Genomic DNA, 25,675 nt, shown 5'->3' on the forward strand with positions numbered 1-25,675 from the left:
ATTCTGCACACAAACTGAAGGCAATTATCCTAGCCTATGCTGCAGCTCACCTCCTCTCTGGCTAAGCATTCCTGGGGCTCATAAAAATCTTTATGAGCAGCAATACTTTGCTTTTGGAATGGACCAAGTTGCACAGATTTGCAATAACATATGTTTAGACCTAGATCTTCCCAGCCCCCCCACAAGGTCATCACACTACTCAGCCCTTCTTGCACAAGATTTGAACATGGGGCTACAGTTATCTATGATTTTTAAACCACTCCCCATCATCAGTGTCTGAGCACCTTCTATGTAAAAAAAACCCCAACAGCAATAGCTAAATCTCTAGCGAACTCCACGGAGTCACTGGTATTTCTCTTTTTCTGGGGTTAAAAGTTCTGCTTGGGGTTAGGTTTCGTTTAAAGTTAAAAAAAGCAAAAAGCAAAAGCCCTTCCCTTGCATACTTATAATTTTGTACTAAGGAATATGCAATGCCACATGAACCTTTCCTGGACATTTTATAACTTTGTTGGGGAAATGGTTGTTGGCAGCTTCCTTAGCTGCTGTGAGGCAGTATTTTTGTTTTAACAGTTCAGAACCCCAGATCTGTGCCCTTCCTTCCTGCAGTCATTTACACACTGCTACATGACTCAGGGGACACATGGCTATGGGAGCCCCATAGTACATCCCTGAAGGACAAATATTACAGAGCATGGTACATCAGACTTACTAAAGTGGATCAGATTTCAGCCTGGATTTGTGCATCTGCACAAATGCACTGATTTCAATGAAAGGTTGCTAGGTGGAACTGAGAATAAAATTTGGCTCATTACATGAAACACCTAGGGCCTAATGTTCAAAGTGAAAGGCAGTTATGGCCATGTGCCAAAATCCCTGTATACTTGTGTGTCTAATTTGCATACTGAATTAAATTTGGACTATATTGCTTTTGTGGTATTTTTATAGGATCTAGTAAAGGAGTAGAGAATGGTCCGTAAATAAATATTTAAATTCTAGTACATAGTTAGAAGAGGTAAGTTCCTCAAAGAATCCCAAAACAATATATATAATTATTTGAACCTTTATCTAGGAGTTATTTCCTTTCAATTGAATTATGTATGTTCTCAGGATATTCCAAGCTGCACCAGCCTTTGCTTAGGCAGAGGGTACTATTGCCAGTATGAGGAATATTATCTCATTAAAAAAAAAAACTATGTGCCACAAGATGGCAGCCTAAAATCAATCTTCCATAGAAGTGACACTATCCATCTTGAGTTCTTAAAAATGTTTTCCAATTACTTCCGTTAAGCCTGTGCTTTGAAAACGTATCAATCATTGTTATGAAATAATCAGGCCAATGTTTGCAAATCGTGATCTCTACCTGATGATATTTTGAGTAGTATCAAGGAGTCAAAATTTTAGCTATTACAAAAAAGGTAGCATTCATCTGATATTTAGTGTTGAAAATGGGGGGAGAGTAGAGAGCCTTAAAATAATCTATTGACTACTGCTAAATAGTGTTAAGAAAGCAAACTACAAAATCTTTTAGTGCGACTTCTTGGTTCTAATTATCAACAATGTTTATAATTTGAATATTCTGGGGACTGATGTCTAAATTTTAAATGTGAGGCTTGAATTCCGTAAGGAACATTTTGCAGTTTGCTACCAATTAAGTCAGCTTTAGAACTAGTGCAAATCCCCTATTAATGCAACCAAATCTGACATTTTGCCTGCGTAGTACAGTTTCACTTAATTTCAATAACAGACTATGATTATTGTATCTGATGTTGTTTCCACTATGCTCTGCATATTTAAAGTATGTTAAGGTTCTATCAGAAGAATGCAAAGAACAATAAAATGTATAACAGTTATTTGAACTATCATCTATCTATGCTGTGCATTTCTAATGCACTCATGGTAGGAAAGCACCACTATTACTTAGCGTCACATTTCAAAGCATTGTGCATTGATTAACTAATTAAGATAGTAGGTGAATAACTCAAAAATGCCTGTAAATATCAACTGAAAATATATTGGATTCTTTATTCCTGTGTTTGTTCCCTTTGTGTGTTCCTTTCTGCAGTGGTTTAACAAGTGCTTGGCTGCAGCAGTGCTTGAGGAAACAATGAATTGTATGCAAGTATTAGAGAATAAATCAAAGAAGGTGAATTTTGAACACAATTGCGTATTCACACTAGAAATCCAATTCTGAGAGTTATGCTCACCCTGTTAGGGAGAAAAAACAAATCTTACGATCTTTATACCCAGTCATAGCTACCAACAGCTAAAGTTTTATTTTGAATTCTAAATGCTCCTAAACTGTTTGAATAGAGCTGGGCAAAGTTTTTCATACAAACACCTCTCCATCCACCGCTGAAAGAGTGCATATTCAGGTTTACCAAAACAATTAATGAATTTAGGTTGATTTTTTTTTTTTTTTTTTTAAAGTGACAAGAGGATTCATTTTGGCATTTTCAAAATGAAAAGTTTCAACTTTATTTCACAAAGGTTTTTCCATTTTGGATTTTCTCTCAGTTTTGTAGAAAAAGACTGAAAACATTTTCAAAACCTTAACATTGAAATTAGACATTTTGATTGATACAAAGTGAAGCTAATGTTTCAGTTCACTGAAATTTTGAAATTTCAATTCACTCATTTTGAAACATTTTGATTTTTTGAACCTGCACCCAAACCAAATATACAATTATTCACAGCCCTATTTATGTCTGTATACCTAGGTTTATTTGCAGAAGTTTTGCAGGATAATTTTGCACACCTGATATATTTCACAAGATTGGGAACAGTCAATTTGAACAGAAAACAAGATCCAATTCTTTGTATAAATTATTCACTACAAGTCATTTGCTCAGCTCTACTAATTAATTCTTACAATATTCCTGTGTGCTAGGTGGATGGGATTATAATCCCAATTTGCAAAAGAGGGAGAGCAAATAAAGTGAAATTGAATTATTTTTTCAAGGTCAGAATGAGTCACTGACAGAGCTGGGATTAGAACTCAGAAGTTGCTACTCTCGTTATCAATCTAGCATCATTTTTATTCTCTGCTCATTACCTTGGTCTCTGAATGCTACCTCCGTTCTGCCTTCCAGTATATATTGTCAGTATACAATATTTGTTACGTACTATTATATATTTTCACAAATTAACTGATAACTGCAAAAGTAAAGGTCTCATGACCAAGTTATCATTGCAAATTAAATTCAGTTTACCGCTAAACTGTACTATAATTAGAGAGACTTGAAAATTCTTTTCAGGTCCTGTGCCCTGTCCCCAGTATTGGTTGGTTTTTTTTCCCCTTTTAGGTGTGTTGTGCTCTGGAGAGCTGAGCCAGACAAAGCTAAAAGTGTCCCGACTTGTACTTTGTATTCTCATAACAACCTGTTTTGAAACTTCTGACAACTAATCAAATAGCTCTCTTTTCTAGATAATTTTGTTAAGAATATATTGTGATATATTAATGTGTATAAAACGCACACATTTTTCCTAAATCATAATATTCAAGTATCAGTCTCCAACAGAGTTAATGTCACACATCCTAGACTCTTAAGAAATCCACATGATTTAAAGCCAAATTGTAGCTACCCAGCCAGGGTGCAGTGGAGGGGGTAGAGGTTGCAGGGATCATATTCCACCCACTCAAGAAGCAGCCATACACTTAAATGATGGTTCTCCAATGCTGAAATGTGTGTCAATGCAGTGGCAAGGCCTCAGGCACCACTTAGACCCAGAATGCAGGGTTTTAGTGGAACTCAAGTCAAATATAAGGTTGTTGTATCGATTTCAACACTGAAGTGCAAGTGGGAGGGGGAAAAGAAAGTCAGCCAATACTGCCAGCAGCACTGCAGGCCCAAAGGGGGCCTTGTTTGTATGGGGAAGGGACATAACCATTTCCCTGCCCTTTCTGCACACCAACCTGAGTGTGAGCATGCAGTCCACAACTAACATAAAAGTAATGGTGTCTGGCAGTTAATGCAACCTCAGAGGCATTATGCCTCCTCTCATCTTCACACAGGTTTGGTGCCTCCAGCTTCCCATGCTGAAGCATGGTCTCTTTCCCTTGCCCAATGCAGCGTTGATTCTTGGAGCCACAAGAGAGCCTTCAGTGATTAGGCTTCTAGGGGAAAAAGCACATAATTAATTGCTATGATTCTGCAAGCTACATTTCCTAAGCCTAGTGGAAGGTGATTGCAATGCAATGCAATCACCTTCTCAAAAAAAGAGATCTGAAGATATGCATCAACTCGTTTTTGTAGTTTCTGATGTCCACAATTTAAAAACAGCTGCCTAAAATAATGAACCATTCATTAGTAATTGCAGGATAACAGACACCAGGTGCATATTGAATAGCTACCTAAGAAGCAAAATGATACAGTAGTTAAGATTAAAATGTACAAAAAAGGCTCCAAGAATTGTTTGTTTAAATAATGCAAACTCGTTACTAAAATCCTAACAATGACCAATGTATGCAGCATGAGAGAGTACTGCAGCTTCATATCTCCTTTTCTTAAATCTTCCTTTTCCATTTTCACTATAAATACATACTGATTGGGCGGTATGTGAAGACATCTGTCACAATGTGTATTTGATTACATCTACCTGTCTGAGTTTAATCTGGAATAAGTTATGTATATCTTTACCAATACCGTAACCTGTATTTTCCAAAAGTAGCAACTGACTTTGGTTGCTTCAGGTTGGTGTTTCCAACATGAGAAACCCTAAAAGGAGCTAATGTTTCAAGTGTGCTGAGTACCTACCCTCCTAAAAGGCCCCTTTTAAGGGTGTCTCAGGTTGGGAGCACAAGAACTGAGGCACAGATTCACTAGTCCTTTCTAAAAATGTAGGTCCTTTCAAGGCAATACATTGAGTACTCACCAATCTTAAAGTTAAGCACGTGCTTAAATGTATTGCTGGACCGGGGCTACAGTGTCTATGGGTCAAATTCCTTTATGCAGCTTGGGACCTAAGTGCCAGTTCTAGGCACCACTGCAATCCACAAAACCTATGCTAGACTGTCATCTAACTCTGTAGTTGCTTATATGTTTCTGGATATGCTTAATGCTTCCTCACTATAGGCTCCTAGACACCTATTGCCCATCTAAGGCCCAACACAATCCACAAGCCATGAAAAAATAAGCTTTAGCCTGGGGAACTGCTTGGTAAGTGACCTCTGAACAGAGGGGAGAATTGAACTCAGGTGTCCTGCATCTCAGGTTAACAGTCTATCCACTGGGCTAAATGTTACATGAGCACCACCATCGCTATGTGGAGCAAGGCAGGTGCCTAACTCACTCTTTCAAGAAGCAGTTTATGTGCTTAAGCCACCTAACCAGGAGAGGGGCTCTTGACTGTGAATCAGAAAAAGAGATAGGCATCCCCCTGCAGCCCTAAGTTAGCCACTAAACTCAGAGGGAAGGGACTTAGGAACCACTCCTCTCATCAACTTCTCCCCATTGTCTAGCTTAGATGGCTCCTCTCCCCCGGCATTCTGGCTTTTATGGATTCCATTCTTAGGCACACCTTTCCCATGCATTGTATTGAGAGGCTAGGCATCTAACTCAAGTTTTGTGGATTCCATTGTTGTTCCACTAATTTTCTAGATGCGTAAGAGTTAAACATTGTGACGCCCAAGTCCCTTTGGGGATCTGGGTCTATGTTCTAATAGGTCTTTTCCATCTAACTTTTATGAAACTTTGGAAAAGGAAAAATCTTGGAGCCAGAATGGATGCCCGTATTGGAAATGGTCTGGAGTTACAGTGCTCCACTGGGAGCTCCAGGAGATATTGTCCTTCAGATGGGCATGAAGGTTTTTAGAGCTCTTGGGGACCAGTCACTGCACTTCCCATTAAGAGGGTGCTGTGTGCACTCTCCTCTGTGGCTGGCCAGGGCTGCTCTGCCAGCTGCTACAGGCTGGTCCAGTGACTCTGCTTCCTCACTTCTTCAGATGGTTCTCCCAGGAATGTTTACACCAGTGTTCAGAGAAGCTTGGAGGCCAAGTGTGTCTGACCTCTGTACCAAAAGGAACATCTTTCACTGTCCCCTTCTCCCAACCTTGCACACACACAAAAGGGTCAGCTACTGCGTCACTTTATTTATATCACCATGCTCCTATAGGGGAGCCTAATATACCTGTGACAAACTGTACCACTAATAGAATTAGTATAGAGTTGCTCTTCAGAAACTGCCTCCTTCATCCTATACATTCAAACAGTACAATTCACAGCATTTTTGAAAGCTAAGGATGGTCACGCACATGGCTTCCTTTGACTCTGCTATTAGTTATGCGTCTCTGTTTAAAAGAGACCTACACTTCTATATTACGTGTAAAATTTTCCCTTTAAGCTAATTTTACAAGAATTCTGGCCTTTAAATGTTAGTATTTACAATGTGAAAGTCATTTTGCATGATGGAAGCTGCCTATAATTAAACTTTAAACCCAGGCTTAAATTAGGGAAAATGTATTTAGAGTTAGTGCCCAGGGTTGTCAACCTTGCATTTTAGTTTTTACTGACATGAAGATCTGAAGTTGATTTTTTTTACTGACACAGTAAACTTTTTACTGATATCACTAAATATACCATAAACAATACAAAAATGTCACAGAAGTGTGTACTCGCTCACAATATTCTGTACACAGGAATTTGGAATTACGCAATTTTTTTAGCTGCAGTTAATTGATCAATTGGGTTCTTTGGGCGTGTGTAATAAATAGAAAACAGTGTAATAATAGAAAACAGGAAATACTGTAATGGAAAATACAAGAAATACTATAATGTGGCTATTTTTAACTGAGCCCAGTTTGGTCAATAGTCTCTATATTCTCATGTCTCCAAGTTTGTAGCTACATTTTAAGCTGTTCTCAAAACATTGAATTTTGACTTGCTTCGGAAAATGGAATGCAAAATTTGACACTTTCTTGTGCAGCTGACCCTTTTTAGTACACATCAGTAGGGGAATTCACCCTTCTTTTAGTAAAAAAACAGAAAGTTTGCATTCAAATTGTCTGCTTCAGAATAGCCTGAATTTCAATTGGATCAATTAAGAAAAGATCTATGTTTCAGGATTGGTTATTTAAACATATGTATGGTGCTTGGAGCCAGTGGAGTGCTATGATGCCAGCCTTCTTCACCTACTTGTTACATTTTCAAACAGTCTTTGAATTTCCTTCCATGCTTTCCCCTGAGCCTTGGGAGGAACTTGCTATAAACATCCACAAAGCTACCTCATTATCCACCTTCAACTCCCTCCTCTCTCCTTTCACATGATGCCTACAAAAAATAAAACAAAAACAAAAAAAGCTTGCCAGTAGTTAGGCTGTGGTCTCAGCATGTTGTGCTACTTTCCTTGTACTCTTGTTTGTAAACGCCTGTTGCCTCTTGTCTTGTACTTAGATTGTAAGTCCTTCGGGGCAGGGACTGTTCGTTCGGTGTTTGTACAGTACCTATCAATGGGGCAGAGGAAAGTAGAGATCAAATAGGGAACACTTTCAGGTTTTGGAAAAATTAGCTGCCTGTGCACTTACGTGGTACATGTAATTTTGTTTCTAGAGAGATAGGTATTTATATTATATACAGATTCACTCCTGGTTTGACAGCCCTTTTGTGCTCATCCACTAGTTCAAAAGGGCTAACAATGCAGTGGCTCTGCCTAAAGAGTTCTTGTGGCATAAGCGAGTCTCTAAACGGCATTCGGCTGGTGAAGCTGCCCCCTCTGCTACTTCCTTTGCTGTTTCAAGAGTAATGGGTGGTGGTACAGGGAGTGCGCCCTCTTTGCACAGTGCAGAGCCCTGGTTCATATAAGCCCTTTGCATGTGAGTAAGGTAGTCTTCTAGACACCCTTCTGGAATTTCTCTCTGAAACCTTACTGAAGTGGTATGCAATGTCTCCAGAATAGCATGGCTCATGCAGAAAATGCAAGCTTAGTTATTATATTGAACCGTTATTTATTATCCCTGTCCACCAAAGCTGAAAATAAGCAAGTGCTTCTACTTATCACATATTAGTCCATGAATCAGATTACTCAAAATGAAGTCTGTGTCAGCTAATCATAATTTTGAATGGACCACTATTCACTTTAAAATGTTGTTTTTAATTCTAGTGAGTCTGAAACCTGCTTATTCATGAGAGTACAATATTCACTTTGTAATTCATTTGAATGATATTGGTATTATAGACTTTTTGCTTTACTGAGCTTTTTAGAAGCCAACTCATGTTTTGCTTCTGGAAGCACAGTGCAGCTTTTTATTGCTAGACATGAGGTTGGTTTGTTAGACAGACAAGTGATGTAAAGTAATTACATTTTGCTTGGCTAGTGAAGTGAGGCTGGGTGTTTTGCATGTGAAGCATTATGGAAGTAGGAGAAGTGTTTTGTTTAGTTGTAAAGCATTAGGTGGGGCACCAGAGTTGTTTCTGCCTTGTTTGTGCTTTGACTGCTAGATAGCATGGCAGTGAATGCAATACTCAGCTTAGATGTTTTATTTGGGTCGGTTAACAAGAAGGCCAGTGAGGTCTGAGTCCCTGGCTCAGAAGCTGTAGGGAGACCCAGTCTTTTTTTTTTTTTTAAATGGGGAACTATGCCATCACATGTTAGATGTCGTATTGTGACGTTCCTGGAACACAGGGTCTCTGACAGCACTTAGTCACAGTCCAGTGTACAGTATTTGTATATTTTCCTCTCTCTCTCAGAAAACTAGCTCTCTTTAGTTTTGAAAAGGTATATATATTTATACATCTCTTTTCAAAATTACAAATACCTAGTTTTCCCTGACTATTTATTTAATGGTATATTTTAAAAAGTTATGAGTGAGGCATGGCTGGATATTAAAAATCAAGTCTGGATGCTCCTTGAGTTTTCCAGAAAAGAGAATTAAGGTGAGTCAGATAACTCAAAGGAAGTTATTTTTGCCAGAACGGTATGCAACAGTTTAATTTGCCAACTGTGCCAGAATAAAATAAGATACAATATGATTGCTTGCTGCTGCTGCATCAAAGTATTATATGATTTGACTTTAGGAGGGAGGAATCCTCAGTTAGAAGTCAGTTTGTACCAACACAGGAAAAGTTATAAGCATGTTTTTACTGATGACATATCAATATAGCTGGTCAGTAAGTTTATGAAAATAATCCATAATGTTATAAACACCTTAATACTGGTATAAGTGGGTTGAACAATTTAACTATCTAGATTTCTAAACAGATATTGTTAAGTCAGTACAAACCCCCTGCTCTGAAAACACACGTGTGTTTAGATCAGCTCTAGAACTTTGCTACAACTGTACATTCACATACTTAGCTGCTGCCACCAGAGTCAGGCAGTTTAATTTGAAGTCAGTCCTTGATTAACCACACTAATGGTTTTAAACATATTTGCATAAAAGCTATATACCCACACACAATGACTTTTTTAGTCAAAAGTTGAAGAGGATCTGCACACAAACCACCCTTATTTTGGTTTTAAAAAAAAATCTAATACCAAAGGTTCTGGAACAGTGGTTCTCAACCTATTTGCCATTGTGGTCTGCATATGCAGCTCTGTGTGTTGTGTGGACCACATCCACAAAATATATATACTACCTGTATAGCCCTAAGGATGCCACATGGGCCACAGCTGTGTGCTGATTGGATCGCAAGCAGGCTGCAGGTTGAGAAACATGGTCCTAGACTAACTAAATGTGAAGCACATCATACAGAAAGATTATGAAACAGATATCCCTGCACTTTTCAGAAAAGCTAAATATCCATGAGTTTCAAGGTAGAAAATTTTAATATTTTTACAGAAAACATGAGGAAAATTCCTGATAAGGACAGTCTTGTAAGTGGGTCTCAGACCTCTGGAATTCATTGTCTCATTCTATAGCTAGATGGCTATTCTGATACTCAAGTGAATTATATGGAAGCACAAAATGTGGCATTTTGTCCACAAGAAAGTTATTGTTCTGTGAAATGCAAACTGAGGAGATAAAATGTGTTATTTTCAAAGTTAGATTTTGAAATATTTTGAAACATGCTAGCCAAAAATGATCTTAATCTTAGTTTAGAGTGTAAGACTTCAGACCAAATATGGAATAGCTGTGTGCATAAAACAGCCATTTTAGGTAACTGATTATGAGAAACTGGGTCCTAAACAATGAGAGATTATTAAGACAGTTTCTAAATGCCTTACAGTGACATTACAACAAAAACAATAGCAAGTACCTTGCACTGACAATGAGCAGAAACTTTATACTGTAGCACACTGTGGTATGAAGGAAACCTTTGACTTATCTGAGTCTTATAACAAGAAGGCAGCAACCAGGGAACGATTGAACCTACAATTAAGGCAAATGCAGACATGGCAAGCAATGCTGATCTCAAGTAATAAGACCCAAATGAAATTTCCCACTAGTACACTGTGTTGGAAATTGCAGATAAAAATTGGAGATGCTTCAGTTATTACCTTTTTTTTAAACCCAGGGTTTATTAACAGAGTTCCATGTCTTGAAACTACATAGTTGTTTCTGGCCACTTTTAGTAAAATGTAAAAAAACCCAAAAGCATCTAAGGTATGCATCATTTTTCAATATGTCATGTCAGGTTTCATCATCCTATATAATTTGATGTACATTAGCCCAATGCCATGTGTGGATAACATTCTATTACAGATTTAAGGGGCTACTATCTAATGTTTTCAGCAGAAATAAATGGAGTGCAATCACCAAAAGAACAGAGAGTCAGTATGAAGCCCTTCCTTGAAATTAAAAAAAAAAAAAATGTGAGCACATCCATAGTTTAAAAGATAATGATTTTCATGCAGTGGGCTTCAGCTACAATAACTTAGCAAAGAGAAGATTGAGGACAAGATAACTTACAGGCAGAAGTCCAGCTGAAACAATCCGGCACCCAAAACGAGAAGAATCTCGAAGAAAACCTGTAAGCATAGGAAACACTAATTCAGAGTTTAGAGTAAGCGAAGTGTAACTAATGCCATTAGAGAGACTGTTAGAATGAAAGTAAAACAAATACAGAAGAATAAATAAAAGTCAAATAAATCTGAGAAAACTAATGTAGCAGCCAGCCAGAAATGGAGCAAGAGGAAATTGCATAGGTCACTACAAACTATAGGGGGGATCATCACCTCCTAGATTTAACACACAAAATTTAATAGGAATATTGTCAAAATACTATTTATATAACCCATCAGCCTCAAAACACCCCCAAATTGATTTACAGATGATGAGCCAAATTCCCTCTTACATTACAGTATTGAGACCAGGTACCATCCCAGAGCACACTCCCTCCTGGTACAGCATGGTTCTGTAAGCACCCACAGTTCCCTCTTGCTTCCCCAAATAAGCCCAAAATGCATGATCATATTCCCTTTCAGTTATTAAGTCTTCAAAAAGATACAGTTTTCACCCTTAGTGCAGGGTTTCAGGTTCCCTGATTCTTCTCCAGCTATATCTGAGTCAGTTACCTCTGAGCCATCAGTTCTACTACAGCCCCGCATCTCTCTAGAGAGTTCTCCCCCTCTCCCCTGTCCTGGACCCCAGACTGTCAAGTCCAGCTTTCTTCTAGGTGAGGTATTCCACAGCCCTCCTGGTCTGTGCTGGAAGTCAGGCAGGATTCTTCCTACCAGCCTTTTCTCCAAGTCTAACTTGCTACCTCCCTTAGCACTCACTCTGCAGACGTAGGTTTTATTTCCTCCCCAGATGGCCTAATTTAGCCACATGACTTACCTGTCATGCGACTTTGCTTATGTTCTCCACCTGGGGAGGCCAGCAAACTGTCAGGGGTGGGGACTAGACCTCTAATCCCTTCAAGGATATGTCACCCTGTGACATGCCTCTTCATACCACTCTGCTGGCTAAAAAGAGTTGTAAAGCCAGTGGATCCAGCCTCCAGAGAATACACCTGGAGCAAAGGGAGTACTTGCATGACACAGCGCCACTTTAATGGCTCTGTGTGACCTTGTGCAAAGGGCATGAGCTGGGGGCAGGAGATGGGGTTGGCGTGCTACTGCTGGAATGGTCCCTGAGGCCATTAGATAGCAAAATGTAAGTTAAAGCAACCTTGAGGCTTCTCTGACTTCGTGCTAGAAGCCAAATATGCCAGCCTGCTGGCTTGAAAATGGGGAAATTTTAACCTGTTGTCCTTTAAAAAATATACAGGTACTCAGGAAAGAGGCTCACTATGTCAGCTGCAAATGAAACAAAGAAGTTTTCATTAAAAATTGAAAAAATAAATAGCAGTGGTGTTTTACAACACAATTCAGGAAAGATAGCTCCTTTCCTTAGTTGCATGTGAGGAGAGCACAGTATAATTTAGGAAGGGGGACCAAAAGACGTTGTCATGGCATCTGGGGATCACTAGGTGCCGGGACACCTCTGCCATGTCCCTTCCTTCCTAGCTTCTCCCTGTGCTGGACAAATCAGGAGATGTAATGCAATCTCTGTACCACTGGAGAATCCTCAGACACAGGGGAAGCCTTGGTGCACTCAGCTATGCTGGCTTCAGGGCCGCTTTGCATTGGTGGAGCAGAACAAGGTGAGTGTAATACAACTGAGGATGGATGCCAATATGTAAATGAAAGGTACTGATAACTGCTATACTAATTTCTTTGTGTGCTTTCAGATAATCCTTTTGTTCCATTTAATAAAACAAAAGACTCTGACTTTGGAAATATAATAGTTCTGCATTTAAATCTCCATCTTCCACTGAGGGCAATTTATAAACCTTTGCTATGGAGTATGGAGGTGTTTTGATATTTGAAAGAAACCTTCCTTTTACAGTATGAGAATGTTGAAGCGGCACTATGCGGATAATTATCTCAATTCATTAGCATAGTTGAAAGCTTAAGAGTGAAAGTTTTATCACACAGATTTATAAGTAAAGTTAACACAGACAATATTAACACTTATCTTTTATTCAACATTAAAGATTTTATTGTTATAAATGTAATGTCTATAGATGATACATTGACAATGTGAAAAAAATTAAGGATGTGGTGTTTTTATCCAGAGTTAAATACTATGATGTTATTCACTATGATGGTGGCAGCTTCATTTTTAGTAAGAAATTGACATAGATTTCAATAAAGCAGTTCAAGCTTGTTAGCTAAGTGAATATCAAATTCACTGAACAAGGTATTTTGGTCTCATGTGAAGTTAAAGTGGTTTCACATTAGAGAATACCTGCTGCTTGTACAGTTGGTTCATACACAGACATCTGTCAGGTAATTTGGGGATTCAAATACTATGGTTGCACAAGTGCACTCAGGTACTGTATCAGGCTGCTTTCAGTGCTGCACAAGTCCTGCAGTCCGCTTTTCTTCCTCTGTTTAAAATGTATGAATAGTGGTAGTAGAAAATAAAGCAGAAGAAAAATATCGTACAGAATAGCATAGTGGAAATGGCAAAAACCCATTAAAACGTCAGCTTTCAACCCTCTTAGGTGAGTCTATTGATGCTGTTCCTCTCTGCTAGAGGGCTTGTGACTATACAGAATACAGTGAACTGGTGGGAATGGCTCTGTTTTCTTGAAAGTCATTTGGTAAAGTGTAGGTCATGATTTTTTCCCCTTTAAAATCTCACAGCCCTGAGCAAAAGTTTAAAGATTATCAGTTTCAAGTTATAGCCCCAGAACAGAATCTGCAAAGAAGAATTTAATCAGTAAGACAACATATATTTTCTGTTTCATTGGAAAAATCATGATTTGCATTTCTCTTTTTCTACTGTGGGTCCAGGCCCTCAATTGATCTTCACTGACCAGGTTAATCTTAAATCAGTTCAGTTATTTAGTGTGCACACTGAGAAACTATCACTTGTACTTCAGATGTTACAAAATCAGTTCCAAGGAAATGTATGCAATTCAGATACTTTCTCCAGATGAAATTGAACTGTGTTGTACTGCACAAAATTGAGAGGGAGCTGATGTGGAACTAAGAAGCTGAAAGAGTTTAACCAACCAGGTAGTCAAAAATGGCACAGATTGGCAAGAGTACATGACATATATGGTATAATAGTCAATTGTGTGTCAGCTTTAATTGTACAGTTTGTCCATCTGTGAGCTACTGTCTTACTTGATAGCTGAAGCGAATCAGAAAAAGTTGACACAGTTGAGAAACATTTTATGGGGTTGTGGTTTTTTTTTAAAGTTCACATACTATTCTAGTTCTCCTTTAATTGTAGGCTATTGTTGTTATAACAAGTTCCAGTATCACTACTGTACTTCAGGTATCATCAGTCTTTCTACCATAAAGCAAATCCTTCTTCTCAATATTTTCCAACTGGCCTATAGAAATTCAAACTTGGTTGGGTTTTATCCTATAAGATCAGCAGTCTGATAGAAATTGTCTAGGTCTATATGGCAAAGTAATTACTATATGTATATAGTTTGTAAAGGTTTCAGGAGCCTTTCAGATGAAAAATGTTATCTTATGTTTGATATTATTTACATCACTCCATGCAGAAGGTGTGCCTGGTGGTTCATAGGTAAGTTAAAAACGATAGATCTCTGCCCCAGTTTTTTATGCTTTGCTATTAATAAAAAGGTGTTTCTTCATTTTAAAGAAAAAACATTTTATTTGCTTCTCTTTGAGCATAAAGAAATATGGATTAATCATTTTCACACATGGAGGGAAAATATTTTGAAATTGCTAAGCTTTTTAACTTCAGAATTCCTTTAGTGTACATGTGTGGCATATTTTAGTCACAAAGTTATATAAAGTGCTTTACAATTATAATTATTACCTGAATTTATATTAGTTTTACAATTAGACAGAATTACATAATTACATAAATAAATATGCAATAGTCAACTAAAATGCTTTTGGGGAAAAACAATTGAATATGCAAAACAAGATCTATGATAAAAAAAATGTGTAGATTGTCAGGGAAACCCCGGGAAAAAGGAATTCAGAGAAGGGGAGAATGCATCCAACATCATGGAATATGTAAGTGATACAGATGGCCAGGCCACATTAAAACCTGAAGTCCTTCACTCTCCTGTTCTCCCACTTAGTTTCTTTTTTAAATCTTTTTTATGAGTTTTCAGTTTCCTGTGTAGTCTGATTTTGTGTGCTCTAAGTCCATACATCACCCACATTTGGGGTGGCTACAAATGAGGGGGAAGCATGATACAGAGGCTAAGGTACAGGACTGGGAGCTAGGAGATCTGGGGTCTAGTCTTTGCATAACAGGGATAATACTTCCCTGTCTAACAGGTGATTTGGGTAAGGCTGAATTAATGTTTTGTGCCTTGAGATTTTTAGATAGTAGGCACTATAATATGTGCAATATATTATGCTGATTCTTTATCAAGATGATAGTACAACTTACATTTTCAGAAACTACTTTTTTTCATTTCGTTCCTGCCTTTTGCACTGTGCAGTGCAGATCAGGTAGGGAAGAAAAGCAACTTCACACAACGTCCCTTTTCTTCCAGGCTGCCTGGCAGGACTTTGCCCTTGTCCTTTTATTTGGGGTCTCACCGTATGTGTTTGATTGGCAAGGCTATATCTACATTAGTACATTTTGTAGCTGTAATTCACCACTTGTGCAGCTCCATCTGGGGTAGTAACCGTGGAAGCTGTAATCTACACAGGGCTAATGTGTTTTTACCATCATGTTATATAATCCTGCTCAGAGTTGCAGAGGTAATAATAGATGCAAAATGTCTACACTGCAGCTGTTACAGATGGATCTGCACTGGTAACGAATTACAGTTATGGAGCTTGATAGTGTAGACAAAGGCCAAGAGAAGCCATATTCACTCACTTTAAACAGTCTGCTAGCTTGTTTCCAAAAGCAGACTCTTGGATGATTGTGTATCGTAGCTGTTATTGCTCAAGAGCAACTAGATCAGCTGCATAGTGTTGGAGCATTGCCCACTCCCTGACCCTTACTGTAAAAGGAAAACAGAGAGGAAAAAGAGTCAGTTGTCCAATAGGATAATTGCTTTTAAAAACTGATACCTTTTGGGGAGGAAGGGATGAGAGAAGGGGCTTAGAGACCTATGGGAGCCCCCAACCTGCTGTATCTCAGAAGGAAACCCCTGATCTCCCCAAAGAGTCACTCGTGCATCAGAAGGAGAGTAGGTAGCATGAAGTATCCCAGCAGCACCCTACTAAGTACAGGAGGCATGGGAAGCCTCTCTAGGGCCCCCTGTGGTTGGTGAGAATGGTGGGGACAGGACCAGTGACATACCTGCATTATATACCCCACAAATACCTGTATTAATAGGGAAGGGGGGCACAAAAGGGACCAGCAACTCTCCCGAAGAAATACTCGTAATAGGACAACAGGCGAAAGCAGGTACTCCCTGAAATATAAGCATGGGGAGCAATAATATTCTCTGTTCACACTTCCCCATTCCTTGCATCAGGGTTGTCCTCTGAATTATCATAGGAAGGGGGAAATGGGGACCTGGCTGTCTAGATTCCCTGTTAAGGGGTGGAGGAACAAATTCTCCACGCTATGAGGGAGACCGAAGGCCCTTGACCCTGCGTTTTCTTTTAGTGTGGGCCTGCTCCAAAGCCCACTGAAGTCAATAGAAAGACTCCATGACTTCACTAGGCTTTGGATTAGAGTCCATATGAAGTAGCCCTTTTGACCACTTTGAAAGCAAGCAGGGCAGCTTCATTGCTTTTCTTCTTGAGCTCACTATCTGATAACATAGCCTTCATTTAGTCTTTTTGCCTGGAGTCCACAGTGATTATGATCATGGGTAGTTAGAATACTGTTGCCCCTCTGCTGAGCAGTAGCAGAAGTCAGCATCTTGTAGGTCAGTTTCCCATTTGAGGAGAAATCAGTGACACAGACTTTTGGTATTTTATTAGTATAACTTGTTGATTTACACTATGTACACCAGCCCTGGGATAGGAGGAGTCAGACAACACTCAACCCAAATACTAATGTCTGGTTCCCAGGAAGCAACTTTGCACCAAGAACTAACCCTAGAGGAAGAGTCTTAGGCAGACAGCAACTTCCCTGTGTTTGCATCAGCTCCCTCTGGAGATCTGCCATCACAAAAAAGTAAAAAACACAGCATTTTCTCAGAGATGACACTGCTCAGTCTCAGTAAAAGTTGTAAGACTAACAGCACCCTCCCATGACTGCTGCAATAAAAATACTTATTAACAGGCTTTAGATGCTACTGAGACAAGGTAGGTGAGGTAATATATCTTTTGTTTGACCAACTTCTGTTTGTGTAAGGTACACATTTTTGAGCTTCACACAGCTCTTCTTCAGGTTTAGGGGAGGAAACCAGAGTATCTGAGTTAATAATTCACAGTTGTTTGCTTAACAATCTGTCCCAACTTGTATTTAACTCAGACACTCTGGTTTCTTTCCGCAGTCTTGAGGAAGAGCTCTGTGAAGCTCAAAAGCTTGTATCTTCCACCAACAAAAGTTGGTAATATCTTTTATTTGACCTCACCTACCTTGTCTCTCTCATATCCTGGGAACAACATGGCTACAAACAATACTGCAAACAATTGTAGATACTGCAGTGATCAGTGTTATAGGTTACCCTATGGTAAGTAGATAGTTGAAACAATCATACTGCAAGTGCAGAGGTGGCCTTTTTGTGTTACTGCAATATTTATGGTATTCCTTATAGTTTTGCACAGAACAGGGAATACTACAGAAACAGCATTACTTGCAGCTGTGACCATTTCAGTATTGATCATTACTCAGGGCGGGGCTGGATGACAGAAAATTCCTGAGCTCTCTTTAGGCTAGCACTTCCACTGTTGTTTCCACTGATGGAAATGCACCGGTTGAAGATTTCCCGCAAAAGACTAGCATAGACACAGGCATAGCATGTTCAATAGCATTTCATAACACTAAGTGCTTCCAAAAAGATTTCAGAAAAGGGAATGTTGATATGTAACAATGTTGGGTTTTTCTCTTTTTACTAAAGGGAGGAACTTTTGCAAGCAAGAATACCAATTTATCCATATCCAGATATCCTTACCCGGACTGATAGAGAGCTAAAGAGGATAATTGAGGATCAGGTAAGATCCTTATTTCCTTTTTTTGTTTGACAGGTAGCATTGTTTATAAAAAAATCAACAAAACAAAACAAAAACAAAAAGCTGTTTGAGCAAGGACAAGCAGACCTGGAAAAAATATGCATTCACATAAATTGAATACCGAGCATTACAAAATTCAGCCCTTGCCAAACTTTATTACCTTTTAACTCAGCTACAAGTTCACCTTATTTGCTTCCTTAAGTTATGAAACACATTGCCTTCTGTTATTATTATCTGTTAAATAATAACTTAATCCTAGTGTCCTGAGTTAGCTCTGACTTCTGAGTACAGAGCACTAATTTTTTCTGATATGTGTTCCTAACAATTGAACCCAAACCCTTTGACTCGGTTTTCTGGTGACCATCCTTCACCCTTGACAGATCAAAAAGAGTTTTTAATCACTTTGTTCTTATAGGATTTAAATGAGCTGTGGAGACAGGAGGCTAGTCTATTAAAGCAAAACATTAATCCACTGCACTGCATTCAGGCGGCAACTTCTGGGTCTAAAAATACATCATTACATTCCGCTTTTATTTATTTAGAAAGATATATTCGATTTGACCTTGTTGCTTAAACTTAACTTGATAGACATGAGAACACTACAGAGGTAATTTTTCACTATAGCTCATTGAGACTTAGTAATGGACTGCTGTTAGCAATTCATGGTTGGCAACAGACACTAGTAACTTTGGAGTGTGTCAGGTGGCTAAATTGCGAGGCACTGTGCTGATAATGTGTGTCATAACAGTTAGCTACATATTATTCTTTTTGTAATTTTTTGAGAACTACTATATTATTATTATTTTATTTGCATTACCATAGTGTCTAGGACCCCCAGTCACGGACCAGAACCTCATTGTGCTAGCTGCTGTACACAGAACAAAACAACAGTCCCTGCCCCAAAGAGACAACAGATGGATACAGAGAGACCAACATAGGAGTGCCAGGAAACAATGAGACTGTATTGTTCAGCATGATAGACAGTGGTCTCAGCCCTCCAGCCACGTAACTTGTCAAGTTTTTTGAAGGCTTCATAAGAGGCAGCATGGGAGAAAACACTGCCTGTTGCAGTGATCTGGCTGGAGCTAAATAGTTTTGATTGGAACAATACTAGGCTGGGCAACACATTAGCAGGTGCTTCCGGAAGTGGTATAATGAAGTAAATGGCTTGGATTCAAGTAGATTTCTAGCATCTTGATCCTGCTCCCATTAAAGCAAATAGGAGTTTTGTAGTTCAGAGACTTTAACAGTAGCAAGATCAGGCCTTGTCATTACTATGCCAATATCCTAGTGGGGAGGTGGAGGAGTACTTTACTGATACAGTAGATACCATCTTTTGCATGAGGTATAAAAGGATTTGACCACTTGTGGGTTCTTATTCAGTTACATTTATGTTTTGACTTCATTTGGGTTTCATGGGTATAACTAAGAGCAAAATTTGATTCATAATCACTGATGCAATGGCCCTTTTCACCACTGATGGGATGTTATCAGCCGTGTCCATGTCAAATTTAAAGTACAGTATTTTTATAACACCATTTACCAGACTCAAGAGGAGAACCACTTGCAATTTCTAGTCACCATGCCTGCTGAGACCTTTCTAGCATGGTTGGTAGTGTTTAAGTATTTCTGCAAGGGAGCAACTGTCAATCCTCCTCAACCACCAGCTTTGGTAGTAACACTGAGGGAACCCCATTGAAACATCATACAATTTTTGGAAGTTGTTGGAAACTAGATTTCATATAAATATTGTTACCCCTTTTTGATTTGAGTGGCTAGTCAAATTTCACGCCCTGGGCTTATTCCAGTTGGGAGTAGAGATTGATGATGGAGTATGGTATTTTCTTGTTTATTTACAAGGAAGGTACAAAGTCCTACTTCTGCGAACACAAGAAGAACCAAGAACAAAAGGAGAAGGTTCTTTGTTTAGAGCCTGAGCTTCTTTCAGCCAGCATCCTGACCCAGAACCTTTCTCTAAACTTCTCCCAGGATCATCCTGCTTATAGGCTGCTACTTCGCTTTTTTTCTCTGCTCACCACCTCTCTGTCTTTTGTCTTCCCCCCGTCTTGTCTCTCTCTCTCTCTCTCTCTCTCTCTCACACACACACACACACACACACACACACACACGGTCAGATCCATGCCCATTCAAACCCACAGCACACATGTTGCTGATTTCTGGACAGACTCTATTAGGCCATGTTGTAGGTGTGGCCCCTTAACTGTCTCATAGACTTTAAGGCCAGAAGGGACCATCATGATCATCTAGTTCAGAAGACCCCAAACAATGGGGCACGTCCCCCTAGGGGGGCATGGAGAAACGTTGGGGGGGCGTGGCAGGACCCAGACCAGCTCCCATGGGAAGCGGGGAGGGAGTGCCGCTTTGCCCTGAGCTCTATTTCAGTTGTGCCCCCCAGCTATGGCTCCAGCCCTGCCTCCTGACTCCAGCAGCTGGCTGCAGTCCTCAGCCCCGCTTCCAGCCTCGGCCACTAGGGCATCACTCCTGGCTGCAGCCTTGGCCCCGGAAGCCCCCTCCCAGCCATAGCTCCTGGCCCTGACCGTGGCCCTGCTCCCCACTCCAGCTGGAGGGAGTGCAGGGCACGGACGGGGGTAATGGGGGGTGCGACCTAAAAAGTTTGGGGACCAATGAGCTAGTCTGACTTCCTGCACGTCACAGGCCACAGAACCTCACCCATCCACTCCTGTAATAGACCCATAACCTCTGGCTGAGTTACTGAAGTCCTCAGATCATGATTTAAAGATTTCAAGTTACAGAGAAGCCACCATTTACCCTAGTTTAAACCTACAAGTGACCCATATCCCGTGCTGCAGTGAAGGTGAAAAAACTCTAGGGTCTCTTTCAATCTGACCCAGGGGAAAATTCCTTCTCCACTCCAAATATGGCAAGGAGCAACCTTATGCGAAGGGCACATTCACACATCAGTTTCAATGGGGTTTTAATTCAACACATAAAAATATATTCTGTTGTTAAGAGTGATTCATTTAATTCTTTGATACCTTTAATTATGGACTCAACACTAAGACATGCCAAACTATCTCACAGTATTGTCCAAATCCATCTCTACAAGGATCATGAGTGTTTGCACATCCAAATGTGGTGACATTTTTTTAAAGGACTGTTATATGCTGTTTTACTTATTTGTGAGCCTCCACTACTTGGGCCTTGAATCATCTGGTTGCCAAAATTGATGGACTCTCCATTTGAACTTTTGGAAGAGTGCTTTGTATGTCCCTCAAGACTATTCCTAGCTGCAATAAGATCAGCCAGGCTAATAAGTGAGATTCACGTTGACTGATCTTATACATTTCTTAAAGACAAGGGGTACTATGCCCATATCCTAATTCCTACCTAAGGGCTAGATTCTGACAAGTATACAGGAGAGTGAGGGCACATGGAGCTTCTCCCTATCTTTTGCATCCTTGGGTAGCCGCTGGTTCAAATCCTGTTAGAAAGATCAATGCCTGATTCTTGGTTAGTGCCACTGTGGATGTTGTTTGTCTGATTTTATGCATGTGTTTAAATGTTTTAGAACCCACTTCACTGTACCCTGTTCAGCAAGTCTCAAGTACCCTGTTCAGCAAGTCTTAGTAAGATATGCAAGCCTGCTACCTGGAGCTATAGTCATATCTCTACTCAGTATTACTCTCTCTATTGACCTGGCAGCTAGGTCTGATGCCCAATTCAGCAGAGCAGGCTGTAGTCTTTAATTAACTGGTTCTCCTCAAAGCCACCTCCTTCTGACATACTATAAGGAGAACAAAAGGTTATTTATTCATAGATTTTGAGTAGATTGTCATCAAGAGTCACACATTTCTTTGCCCACTTTCTCCACCGTCTTCAGTATAGCGTTTGCTTAAACTGAAAATACCATGAGGGGTTGGGACCATACTTCTTAGATAACATCAGGTGTGAATGTTTGGTTCTGTGAAGGAGCATGCATGTGACCCCAAAGGCCAATGCTTTCAAGAGGGTTCAAATTCAATGCCAGGAATGTATGTACTCCCAAGAGTGAGTATTTTTTTCCAGGCTTCACAAAGAACAATAATAAGTAAATAACTTTTCTTTGTTATGTTAACCAGAAGTGCTGTTTTGGTTTTTGGACTTGCTTTTGCCATCACAGTTCTCATATGAATCTCCTCTAAGAAATCTCAAGACTTCCTTCTTCTCTACATGCGATCATATATAGAATATTAGAGTTGGAAGGGACCTCAAGAGATCAAGTCCAACCCCCTACTCAGAGCAGGATAAACTAGAGGTGCTGGGGATTGAACCCAGGGCCTCATACATACAAAGTATGCACTCAAACCACTGAGCTGATTCACCTTTCTTTGCTCACTTCATTATTGCTGATTTTATAAAGCCAGGTCTGGGAACAAAAGAAATGTATTATGTGGCTATGTTAAACAGCTTTTAGATTTAATTTTCCACTGAGTTGTCACTGTATAGACAGCAAAAATACCAAGTGTACTGAAATCTTTTTGATAATTCAGATCACTTCTCTCAGCTGACAGTCACTGTAACCATGGACAACATGCCCACGAGCTACTGGTTTGTTTCAGGGTGGGGGAGGTTTTTAGAAAAAGACGCCTTCTTTTTAGAATTGATTGTCCCATAAGACATCAGTGGCCTCACAATATTCCAGGCAGCTTCCCAAAACATGAAAAAATTTACATTTCAGCCCAGAATTTATCATACTGGTCCTGTACTTTGAGACTGTGGTTTCTCCCTTCTTCCCACACTTTATTCTTCTCGTGGAACCTAAAAACAAAAAAACAAAAAAACCCTGCAAAACACCTGACACATTTTTATTGCTATGCTACTCAGACTTGGATTTTCTGTATTTAAGAGTCTGTAGCTGCAGGGCCTCCATTAATGCAGTAATAACATTGTCATTGAGGAACAAAAGGAGAGACATTAACTTCTGCTTCTTGATTGCAGCACTGTAATACTTTCAGTCTTTTTCAGCAAAACGTTTTTACTTCTGGCACTGTCTATACTCCCTATGAAGGCTTAAATAAGCAAATACATTTCTTACTTGATTTTTTTTCAATTTGTCAGTGTTGAGAATGTCTGTAAGGAAAACCATGAGACAGACTGGAAATATAAATACCAATTGTATTATGTTTAAATTAGAGCTGAGCAGGGCAGTTCACAAATGAATGATGTTTTCCACTGAATGAGGCTTCCTCCATGAAAAGTCATACTCTTCTGTGTTAGCAGCAATAAGGCAAGCTATGACATCTAGCCACCGCCCCCAACCTTTGCATACAGCCACAAGACTACCAGAAGGCCTCTCCCTAAATATCTGTCCTTAAATTATCATTAGCTCATGCTAATTTTTTGTTCAGGTTAAGCCCACGTATGCCAACTTGTGTTTTTTCCTACGTAGACACCATGCACCAAAATGAAATCACTCTCTTTTTTGCAACAGTGGCAGAAAGAGCTGCAGATCAGACTTAAGGAAGAGGAGGAACTCCTGGAGAAAGAACTTCAGGAAAAACAAAGGAAAGAGGAAGAGCACTTCAGAGAAATTATGAAAAGACGAGAAGAAAAGCTGCACAAGAAAACCAAGCCTTATGAGCTTACTGTTAAACACAAAGATGAGGATTTAATACAGTGAATCAACAAGAAGCAACTGTCAGTATTTCAACAACCAGCACAAACATGGGTCTGAGTTTCTAATTTAAATTTAAATACTTGAAATTAAAGTTTTTTAAGAAGTTAGAAAAAAACAAGAAGTGTGTAAAAATCACCTACCGTGCTAGATCAGCAGCTCTGTGACACCTGGTGAATCCATTCCCCAGAGGATTTCAACAGCCTAGGGAAAATCCCCTGGTGTTGCTAAGATGCTGAAGCAGCTATTTGCCAATCACTCTCTGAGTCCTCAGCATAAGGGATGTATCTTGGATAAGAAGATGTAGCTGGAGCACACAGCGCACAGTCATCCCCAGATGCTGGAATAGCATTTTTAGGTCAAGGGCAGCCAGGTTTAATTTAGAGTAGTCCTGAGGCTGCCTTTTGTTACATGGAGGACTTGGATGGGCTCAATATCGGGAAGCCTCTGTCCCTCAAATGCCCTGAGTCGATCTTAGCTGCAGCTAAGGCTCTAGCCCATTAGTCCTAGAAGTGTGCAAAAATGATCCATTTCAGTACATGGGTTTTGGGAAAACCTTTTTGATACCTTTGGCTTTGATACCTGAGGTTCATTTGGAGTTTCCACTTCCAACATATCCAGAAATTATGCCGAAGCGTCCAAATTTTACCTGATTTCAGGTCAAAATTATGCGAAATCAGAGAGATTTTTCATGGTCTCCCCTCAGAACTATCAGATGGCCAAGTAGCATCTCACATTTGCCACAGGACTAGCAAACCTTTGTGAACTTGGCCTAAGTTTGGGGGCTTTTAAACAAAACTAGTTAAATTTTCCTGTATTCAGGTTTCATTAAGAAAGTTTCAGAAAGCTCCAGTTATTTCCTAAATGCAAGAACTTTTATGCCATCACTTTTTGCTACAGGGTTTTGATATAAGGTATATTTGAAAAGTGGTCATTACACCTGCAGTAACTAAGCATCCCATTTGAGTGCAATTTTTCCAGTTATATTTTTTCCAATAGGGTAATTAGCATTTCTTCCTATTAATTCTTGACTTATGATCACACAGCATATTTTATCATTTATAAACAGAAGTAGTTGGTGTTCATTACTAAACAATTAAATATGAATTAGTTGTAAATAATTGATAAGCAGCATTTATGAATCATCTCTGAAAAAGAATGAGCATCAGGTGGGTTTTGCCTATGTGAGAAAATCTTAGAATAAAACTTGCTATAAGCTTGTCATAATGCTGTAGAAATGAATTGAAACAAATTCTTCTTGAAAGTTTCTTATTTTTAAAAAGCCCTAAGAAATCAGTAAGAGTGGGTAGAATTATATGACACTTGAAATACAGCAGCTCTCCCGCTCATGGCAATGGGCCCCTTGTGCATGCGGTTATCTGATTTGAATGCACAGTTGTATGGCTTGCATTTGCTAATTAGGCATGTGATAGCACACTAAAGTTATTTGAAAATCTGACCCTCAAAGTGTTATTATTAGGCTTCAAAGCTAAAACAGCTGTGATGAATGGGAGAGTTCATGCTTCTTTGAGCAGGCGTTTCAGGTGCCCTAAACCAATGTTACATTAATTCATGTGTGGAGGTTGTTTTTGAAGACCTATGAAATGCAAAGACATCTCAAGACCAGCGTAGAAATCCTACAGATCTCAGTATCCCCAAAAAAGCCCAGTGTCTCTGAATTGTTTTCCAAGCTTTCCCTGCCATCCCTCTGACAATGTATCTGAAAGGAGTGATTTGGTCCTGCACGCCTGCCTATCAGCTGTCCTGAGCCCCCTTCCCAAACACGGGGGAGTTCCTCTGTGCCTAAAATGAACCCACAGGAGTTTATGCTGATTGGTTCATCACTGTATCCCATGAGAAAATCTCTGTGGGATTAGAGATGAAATGCCATGGAAGATGGTCATTGCACTGATTCTGCACCTCTCACCAGCAGCATTTCACTTCCACGGCTATAGTAGCCTGACCCTATGGAGTAGAAGCAGAGGGGCTTCTGCGGGATTGGTGGACCATGTCCCACAACTCATGCTTCCCCCA

At 39.6% G+C, this 25,675-nt stretch overlaps 1 protein-coding gene and 1 long non-coding RNA gene across 2 annotated transcripts in view; one reads left to right on the forward strand and one right to left on the reverse strand.

Moving 5' to 3' along the window:
• TMEM232 (transmembrane protein 232) overlaps window positions 1-25,463 on the forward strand; it is a 109,896-nt gene extending 84,433 nt beyond the window's left edge. The window contains exons 12-13 of the mRNA XM_067568937.1: window positions 17,895-17,988; window positions 23,459-25,463. Coding sequence (XP_067425038.1) covers window positions 17,895-17,988; window positions 23,459-23,647 — 283 coding nt within the window. The 3' untranslated portion in view covers window positions 23,648-25,463. The remainder of the gene's footprint in view (window positions 1-17,894; window positions 17,989-23,458) is intronic.
• Window positions 2,505-10,902, reverse strand: LOC137166999 (uncharacterized). The gene is made up of 3 exons (XR_010923916.1): window positions 10,844-10,902; window positions 7,301-7,438; window positions 2,505-4,114 (listed from the first exon to the last, which is right to left on the reverse strand). It is a non-coding gene; the product is annotated as an uncharacterized lncRNA (long non-coding RNA).
• Window positions 25,464-25,675: the final 212 nt, after the last annotated feature.

Source organism: Emydura macquarii, unplaced genomic scaffold, assembly GCF_026122565.2.
Source record: "Emydura macquarii macquarii isolate MOO-44397 ecotype Brisbane River unplaced genomic scaffold, CSIRO-AGI_Emac_v2 contig_2897, whole genome shotgun sequence".
NCBI lineage: Eukaryota > Metazoa > Chordata > Testudines > Chelidae > Emydura > Emydura macquarii.